A 9,813-nucleotide genomic window follows, 5' to 3' on the forward strand; every position below is an offset into this window, starting at 1 on the left:
TTCGAACTATTCAGTCTATTACAATAATGAAATAGTTTCCCCCTGCTTTGATTCGAATTCGGAAGCACGGACATTTCACGTGCCTAGGCTGTGGTTTATCAGTCTTATCTGTAATCTGCATGCGTGTATAATTGTACCGCGATCACCGGCCACTCACGAATCACGATAATAATATTATGTACAGATTGAGCCGCGAGACCTTATTTGGCAAAATTAAAAATAAACTACTTTGCGAAAGGTTATCTGATAACTCCAAACAAAAAAAAAACAAGGATACGATGTTTTCTTCAATTTTATATAATTTAGTAAATAGGTTGATTTGATATGATCACTTATATAGTACATGGGAGATTTCTTGAAATATTAGACAGCCTTGTAGTAGCGGCGAGCGTTTCCATCCTTAGCTGCGATGACCTGTAAAATATCAATGTTATAAAATGAAATAAATTTCTTTAAAATTACAAAGGATACTCCCAATGTTTTACGAAATATACTTTATAGAGGAGGGAGGGAGGGAGAGCCATGCTTCGGCACGAATGGGCCGGCTTGACCGGAGAAATACCACGTTCTCACAGAAAACCGGCGTGAAACAGCGCTTGCGCTGTGTTTCCCTGAGTTTACCGGAGGCCCAATTCCCTTTCCTATCCTATCCTATAGGGAGGGTAGGGATGGGAAGGGAAAGGAATAGGGGAGCTATTCCTTTCCCTTCCCATCCCTACCCTCCCCTATTACCCTATTCCCTCTTAAAAGGCCGGCAACGCACCTGCAGCTCTTCTGATTCTGCGAGTGTCCATGGGCGACGGAAGTTTCTTTCCATCAGGTGACCCGTTTGCTCGTTTGCCCCCTTCTTTTATTAAAAAAGAAATGAAAGGAGGAACTATGGGCAATCTAGTCTACACGAGTCTTGGAGGAAGTGATGTCCTACATGGGCATGATTTTGCTTTAGTACCGACAGAGACCAGATCGTGGGGATGGATATTACGGGTGGTATCCGAAACGGAAGATTTTCAAACTGAGCGCGGTCGTATGCTCGGCCAGGCTTGCATTTCAAATGTTGCCAAATTAAGAAACTTCGTTAGCGCGATTAAGGCTCTGTTTGGCCACTACGAGGTGATTGAAAACATTATATTGTGGTCAGTGGTATCGAGTGTAACGTACCAGGATCATCTCGTCGCCGTTGTAGTGTCTCTCGACGCCCATGGAGCGGCCGTCCGGCGCCACGCGCTTCTGCCGCACCACGTCTCCCTCCACCGTGATGGTCGTCTTCGTCTGAAAACATCATTTGTTTCAAACTGCTGTTGACTGTCATTCGACAAACATCGCCCTCGGTGAATGTATTTACACCCGCTTAAACGCTAACACGGGTTGCTGTCTTTGACTTATACGTTATCGTCAGACAGGAACGGCCACAGTAAGAGTAAGCCGCTGAAAGGATTTGAATATAAGGCGTAATAATCTTTTAGCATTAAAAAAAGCCGTAATCCACTTTTGTCACGCATTTGCTGACAGATATATTATGGTCGACGGCCCACCGTAAGGCTGCGTTTCCACTAGAGATATTGTGTTGTGAGGGACGTGTTTTTGAAAACCAATAGAATCGCTTCATTGACTAGACTTCGCTCAGAGTAACGATTCGCAACACATATCTGGTGGAAACGCAGCCTAATTTGGCTAATTTATGTGAAGCCCAACTGACAGATGACGAGTGACGACTAAGGGTTGATTCAGACCGCAACGCGACGCGTAGATGCATTTCTAAATTAGTATGGATTTGACAGATTCGCAAGACCTCTGACGCAATTGAAATCTGTCAAATCCATACAAATTTAGACCGGTTATATAGGTTGCGGTCAACCCTTATAAGGAAAGTCCGCAACCAAGAAACAATTTCTGTGAAGCGGCTTCAACTCACAACGACTTTCTCGAAGACATTCTCGTCGAACTCAACTCCGCTCTTGAACTTGAGCTCCTTGATGTTCCCGGCGTCGTTGGTGGTGAGGGTGTACTCGTCGCCGTTTTTCTCTATCTTCTGGGACGCCTTCATGCTCAGGATCTTCTGCTTGAAGTCCTCGGGGATACCTGGAATTTCATACCAGCGGAGTTAACAAAGCCCACATTAAAGGCTCCCACGCATAACTACAAATTCGCATCGCATCGCAAATATCTGCGACAAAACTAATACTGCGATGCGAATTTGCAAATTTGTGTGGAAGCCCTAAAATCCGTCGTCGACCTACCTTTTCAATATCACCCGGAAACTCTACCATAGAAATAATGCACCTACACGATTAATGCTAGGTATTGTAATTTTTAAGATAGTGTTTATCGAAAAACGGTGCCGAGGAGGTCTCTCGATAGCTAAAGCGTAATATTGCAAACTGAGATTAAAGGTCACTGCCAAAAGATAAGAGTAACTAACCGATAGAGTCCAAGAACTCCTTGAAGTTTTCGTCTCTCTGGTGCTCGTAAGTTTTGCCGAGGAAGGACATGGTGTGGCGGGCTGGCGACTGCTAAACTCAAAATGGGTTCCCAAATTTGAACCAATTAAATTTAAATCGTGTCGATTAGTAGATAAAAGGTAGATAAACTCCCCCGTCACGCGATTATCGCCCCCAGATTTAAGAATTATCGCGCTGTTACATTTATTTACTTAGTGACTTTACCTATTACTCATGTTTGCACTCAATTTAGACTTTGGCAAATAAATGATAATTAAATATTATAATTAAATGTTCTTATTCACGTTTAATTCATTTAAATTTAACATTATTTTAGGTTCACACTCGTCACTATTTATTACAGAAGGTCTTTTCAAAAATTAAAGTTAGAATCGTCATAAAACTCCAAGAATTAAAACAAAAAAAAAAACAAATTTCATTGCAAGTAATTAGGTATGTAGGTATATAATTAGTACGATATAAATATTACCATAATACGATTTTTATTATACTTAATAAGTACTCAAAATTTTTGAATTCCTAAAAATATAGACCTATTAGCATAATACTACCACAATAGAATTGCCTTTTGCTTAATTATTAATAATTATAATTAAACATAATTACTTTTTTAATAATACTAGATATGTTACATACGTCTTACATAATATAATATGTATGTTTGTGTATAAGTAAGTAAGTAGGTAGGTACATACTAGTTACCAGTTACCACATAGGACGTGTAAAAACTCCAAAGAATTCATAAATGACTGCAGTTATATAATTGAAATTTCTAGTAACGTATAAATCAGTTATATAATAATATCAATAATATTAAACACGAGATTATAAACTATAGAGTTAACTCATACGGCATAGCCAGTATTCAGTAGATACTAGGTACATACTACATATTCATTGAGTAGACTTTAGAGAATCAACACTACTATTTTTACACTCACAGTGAGCTCTATACAACCTGGCACATGCCTCCACACCCTTATTACTTATTAGTAATATAATTATTAATTACTTTCGTATATAATAAATTACTTCTTTATGTTCATAGATAATACTTACAATATATTATTATACTTACAAGATGTAACAAAACTAAGTGATAATACTTCAGCGTGTGTATATTGTGTTCTCGTAGAGAGTTCACTGTGGAAGTAGCAGCGCTGATAGACCAACATTTTTTCTCACTCTCTTCTCGTTCGTTCTCGGTCAAACGAGAACGAGTTAACTGCGAAGTTTACAGAACGACGCACGAAAATTCACGAACACTCGAGTTTCGACGGGGCCGAAAGTATCGGCTATATTTTGGCCGAAACCGAAACGGTTTTCCGAACCGAAATTTCAGTCGGTCACCAATGATATTCTACTTTTCATCATCGTCGGTCACAGACCACAGTACATACTATGTCAGTGTCGGTCACTAAACTTTTTGCTAAAAGTGACTAGAGTTTATTTCGACTTCTACCAGGCCTGTCCCACTCGCATGTTTAGGTATCGAGCTGTAAGTACCGCTTTAAGAGGATACAACAGGGGCTAGAGAAATTAAAAAAAAGTACGTGTAATATCTATAGCTGTCTCCCTTACCTCAAGCCTATACCGCAGAACGCGATAGAGACAACTGCAGAAAATCCAGAAAATCAACGATTTGTTGTCCCCTGATTCCTTCTCCAAAACTTAACCGATTTAAGTACTTTTTTCATTAAAGATTAAAAAAAGGCTTGAGCTGTGTTCCTATGTTTTGCTTTTTTTGTATAATCTAGCCAAATCTGTTTTCTGGACGTTTGAACACAGCGAAAAATCTGGCCATTTTTTTGGGTTTTTGAACGTTCATATCTTATTTAATAATTAAATTATTAAAAAAATGAAAACATAGGGACATTGTATTAGTGGCCGTAGATATTCAGGAAAAAAATTATAACTCTACTAGCATTATCCAGGGAGGAAACAGGGGACAACGTTTGTATGGAAAAAAGGGCGGTGTGGAATCCTCTTAAAGGGGCAGATCACAAGGGACTCACAAGCGAGCGGTGACGCGCGCGCAAAATTTTTTGTCGCATATATTATCACTGATTTAACCGCTGTGACAGAATCGTTATTAATCTGATAAATATGAACAATTGAAAAAAGTCAAAGAAATATTTCAATAAAGTAATTTAAGACTTTAAAATACAAAAAAAGATTTAAAAAAATAGACAAACATAGCAAATAAACCAATTTGTTACAAATGAACCGCATACTACACATAAATAAACACAAGTTACTATGTTTAAGTTGTAAAAAAATCCTGACCAGCTCCTACACTATAATCGAATAAGTATATAAAACGTATATCATAAAATATACGTTGGGTTACTAAAATTTTATTATTACTATAAGAAAGTTTACTATTAGTAGCTATAGTAATTAAAAGATTTTATTTTCTAAAAGGTGACAATCTTGATTTCGTCAGAAAGGGTAAGTACCTCTTACGCGATAGAAAGAGAGCGCACATGTAGGCAAATATAATTGTAGGCACCTAGCACTGCGCGGTCGAAATTTGAACTTTATAGTATCGCAGCTGAGTTGTTATTTTTTTAAACGCGTTTCACGAGTTGGACTTCTGTTGGTACTACTAATATATATTCTGTGCTTCTACATAGGTGAAAAAGAACGACGCGTTTTCATCGCCAAATTAGTTTTTTCTCAATAACTCGATAAATATACAACATTTTAAAAATCCGCTAGGTCGGTTTCTCAATGATATAATTTTATACAATGTGTTAAAATATTAACTTAGTTCAATGCACGGTTATGGCAATAAATGAAAAATTCGTGAAAATTAGATGCATCTTTGTGATATTTTCTATCGAGAAAATTTTAAGATGTCGTGTTTTTGCTCAGATCGAATGCTTTGAAATATATAATGTAGTATCCTAGTAGTATCTTACTTTAGAAAATGAAACAATTCGGGGCTTATTTTCAAGTAAGTATAAAAATTTATTATAAAATAGAAAATTTTGGGTTAGTCGTACGTATACAGAAACACTACGAATAAGCAGAAACATAATGTACTAAATCAATTTATTTATTTTGGGACAACGCAATAACAAAATATGTATAAATCATTATGACATGACATCGTAATAACTAAAAAATAATAAATTAATTTCTTTGAAGTTTCCCGTAGGTAGGCACTGACAAGCGGTTTAGCTTGAAAACGACTGGTTAGTATCATGTAAAAAATCGGCCAAAATTTGCGAGTTGGACTCGCGCACGAAGGGTTCCTTACCATTAAAAAGCAAAAATAGGTAAAAAATGTGTTTTTTTACGGGACCACCCCTTAGATATCAATATTATTTTAATTTTATTATTAATTATTAAAGTACAAATACAACTGAATATTTTCTGTGCGTTTCAACTTTCAAGTGCCTACTATTGTCATTATTGATATCGAAAAAAAATAGCAAAAAAATTACGTTGTATATAGTTACCCTTAATCATTTATTTTATTTGAATTTTATTTCTAATTATTAAAGTTTAAATACAACTGAGTATTTTGTGAACATTTTAAGTGCCCAAAAATAGATATTTAAAAAAAAATACCGTACTTATTTAATTTGTTTTGTTTTTAATATTTGTATTGTTGTTATAGCGGCACTTAAACACACAATCTGTGAAAATTTCAGAAATTAAGATACTTATAGCGGTTTTCGAGATACAGCCTAGAGACAGAGAGACGGACAGACAGACATCTAGTTATAGGGTGCCGTTTTTACTTTTTACCCTTTGGGTACGGAACCCTAAAAATTATAAAGCGAATATTTCTTCTCCATGTCACTATAATAATATAACGTAGCAATAATTCATAATTATTATTAATTTAATATAGCATAGTAAGTACTTATCTTATCTAATAATTATCACTGCATCGAGTAGGTAGGTACTTATAAAAATGAAAATGGGGCTTGACGTCCTTGTACAGTGCGAAGTGTAATTTTCCATACTGTATCGGCATTAAACTATTTCTAAAGAAAAACAAAGATAAAACCATTAGCAGGTTGGTCAATGGTCATGCTGTATACATAATATTTACTAGTAAGTATCTTATTTAAATGCTAAATTAGGATTCGACCTTTGGACTTGCGTGAGTGTTTCGTCACTTATTATGTGTCACTCACGCCGCACGCGTTTTTCCAACATCATTGGTTATACTTATCCCTAATATTATATTTTAAGAAAGAGTCTCGGCTTTGCATTGAGCTTTGGCCAAAAAATAATAAATTAATAATCTTTGCTTGGTTCTAACTTGTACGGCGCGGTGTTTAGAATGGGGTAGAGCAGAGTCATCTATTAAAAATGTATACAACCGTTAAAGGCCTGCGCATTGTAAATTGTTTGTCACTGACAAACTAGATGGCGCTTTCATCTAGACCTCAAGTAATAATTGTTATTTTCAGCGTAGTTTTCAGTATTTAATTTCCCTTTCGACAGGTAGCACATGATATTTTTCTTATCCATTAACACTTAAATTACAACCAATAGCAGTTGAAGTAAAAAACTCAGCTGAACAGCTGTTGCAGTTGTAGGTACTAGTACTACTCAGCTAAACAGCTATTGTGTTGTAGTTAATTTTATGATTTGTTAATTTGTTCAAAGCAATTAGCAAAATAACGTGAGGTTTACCGTTAACCATTTTCATTATACAATAGTCACATGGTAGAGACGTTGACTGAGCCATAAAACGTCGGTTATTAATTATTATAAATACCATTATCAGCGAGCGAGCGGCGAGCGAAGCGAGCCCTAGTATATCCCAAAACCGAGCACTTTTGTGGTACTTACACTTTGCGGAGAAAGTATCACGCATAGTGATTTGTGCTTTAACATAGTAATTTTTATTTATATGTAGATGTGTTTGTGTAATCATCGGTCGGTCGGATCGGTTTGGTTACTATTAAAATATAAAAAATACCAGGTAGAAAAACGACGCGAACCCTCACAAAGCTCGGCGTAGCTAGGAACATTATGATCGGTTGGCACTTGGCGCAACTTTGGCAAAGCCGTCGAAAGTAAGTAAGCTAGCCTTGTTTCAATGAACATGCATTCACTGATCCAATTTAACCCGAACATAAAAAATAGCGTCATAAAATATCATAATGCAATCAATGTAAATGCCACTTACCTCACGTGAAGTAATCCCAGGTGGAGGGGCCTTGTGCAGCTGTGCCCACTTGCCCCGGGCTGCGGGCCCCGGCGCGGGCCCCGCCTCCGCGCCATGCGGGCGCCACACGCGCTGACGTGTAAACAAAAATTTGGATACCAGGATCGAGGGTCACGCCAGACGGTACTCTAATCCCCGCGGTCCCTCCCTCGGTGCAATAACTCTATCAATTTGTATCGATAGTTTTAATTTTTTAAATCATTTGGTTCATAGGAACCATGTTCTTATGAATATTGTTAATTGTTAGTTCGGCAATGGAATAAATGAACTACTAAAGCTGAGCGTGCACAGGATCGGAATCGGAGCGTACGGAGCGTACGGATTTGTTGCTTTGTATTGATTTGTATGGTACTGCATGCACTGGATCGGCATGTCTGCGCCTGAGACCGGAATTTATGCCGATGACGTCATCCGCAGTGAACGCGTCATTCGGATTCCATCGGAATCCGAATGACGCGTGTTTCAAGCTCTGACGAGTTTGCGACAACGCGACGGCTATACATAAATATTAAAGGCTTATAATTAACTGATCACCAGAAATAGTAACATTTCACAGACAAAAATTGTAAACGATCACCAAAATACAGACCACCATTTTAATGTAAAATGATAACCAAAAATTTAACATCTTAAAACCAAAAATAGTAAATGATCACCAAAATAAGTAAATGATCACCAAAATTAGTAAATGATCGCCAAAATTAGTAAATGATCACCAACATTATACTAGCATTTTAAAGTAAAATGATCACCAAAATTAGTAAATGATCACCAACATTATACTAGCATTTAAAAGTAAAATGATAACCAAAATTAGTAAATGATCACCAACATTATACTAGCATTTTAATGTAAAATGATCACCAAAGATTTATTATCTCGCTATACTATTTATGCAAAATGACTCCAAATAAATCATGGTTACTTAAACCAAAAGTATTAAACGATCACCAACATTATACTCGTACGTTAGCATTTTAATGTTAAATTATAACCAAATATATTTTTATTTAGCAAATATCCTATTAAAGAGAAGAAGACATATAGACGGACAGACAGACATCGAAGTCTTAGTAAAGGAGTCCTATTTGTACCCTTTGGATACGGAACCCTAAAAACGGGACTCTATTACTGAGACTTCGATGTCTGTCCGTCCGTCTGTATTTCTCTAGGGCCTAGGCTGTATCTCAAGAACCGCTCCAGCTAGACTTCTAAAAATTTCACAGATTGTGTATATCTGTTGCCGCTATAACAAGTACTAAAACAAAATATAATTATTATTTAAGGGAGGCTCCCATACAACAAACGTTATTTTTTGGCCTTTTTTGCTCGATATCAATAATGGCAACTGGTAGGTACGTTGATATTTTCGCAAAGGCCTTGATTATATTATGTTAACTTCAATAATTAGGTAATCATAATAATAAAAAAATAATTTACTCCCATACAAAAACACAACTTTAGGTCTAATTTTGTTCTATAACGGTACGGAACCCTCCATGTCCGACTCTCATTTGGCCGACTATTTTGTGAATAATATGCTTACATGTTTTGTCAATCGTAGAGATTTATTTGGACAGAAATATCGCATTGATTTGCTCACAAGGATTTGGTGATCATTTACTATATTTGGTGATCATTTACTATATTTACAAATACAAATACAAATACAAATATTTATTGGCCAAAAAACAAAAAACAACATTTAGTGATCATTTACTATATTTGGTGATCATTTACTATTTTTAGTGGTCATTTACTATATTTGGTGACCATTTACTTTATTTGGTGATCATTTACTATATTAATTGGTATGCGATTACAATTTGAAATGTTGTCATGACTAAAATAGCTGGTAGTAGGTATTACAATTTTAGACTTTATTTTTTTGGTATTAATTATCTTTTTTTGGTAAACAAGTTTAGGGTATCAGTGCATTTTTTGGTGGTCATTATATTTGTTCCCAATATTAAATACTTATTCACGGTGAATGAAGATATTTTAATTACTTTAGTGAAAAATATGAAGAACTTTACAATCTAAAACATCAACATTATGATAACCAACTGAGGAGAGACAATATTTGGGATGAAATTGGGCAAATAATGAATTTCGTTTCCTCTTGTTTCTCTTTTCCTCTTCTGATAAGATACAGCT

The 9,813-nt window shown here is 35.9% G+C and overlaps 1 protein-coding gene across 2 annotated transcripts; it reads right to left on the reverse strand.

The window, feature by feature from the left end:
- Positions 1 to 237: 237 nt before the first annotated feature.
- Positions 238 to 2,631, reverse strand: LOC121734049 (fatty acid-binding protein 2-like). 2 transcript variants are annotated; one of them, XM_042124452.1, is made up of 4 exons: positions 2,425 to 2,631; positions 1,913 to 2,084; positions 1,159 to 1,269; positions 238 to 414 (listed from the first exon to the last, which is right to left on the reverse strand). In XM_042124452.1, exons 1-4 carry the CDS (start codon positions 2,487 to 2,489, stop codon positions 364 to 366), a joined length of 399 nt encoding a protein of 132 aa, XP_041980386.1. In that variant the 5' UTR covers positions 2,490 to 2,631; the 3' UTR covers positions 238 to 363. The 2 variants fall into 2 exon arrangements, with proteins under 2 accessions (XP_041980386.1, XP_041980385.1); XM_042124451.1 differs by having other exon boundaries at positions 240 to 414; positions 1,913 to 2,079; positions 2,420 to 2,631.
- Between the last annotated feature and the right edge of the window lie 7,182 nt (positions 2,632 to 9,813).

Source organism: Aricia agestis, chromosome 15 (genome assembly GCF_905147365.1).
Source record: "Aricia agestis chromosome 15, ilAriAges1.1, whole genome shotgun sequence".
NCBI classification, from domain to species: domain Eukaryota; kingdom Metazoa; phylum Arthropoda; class Insecta; order Lepidoptera; family Lycaenidae; genus Aricia; species Aricia agestis.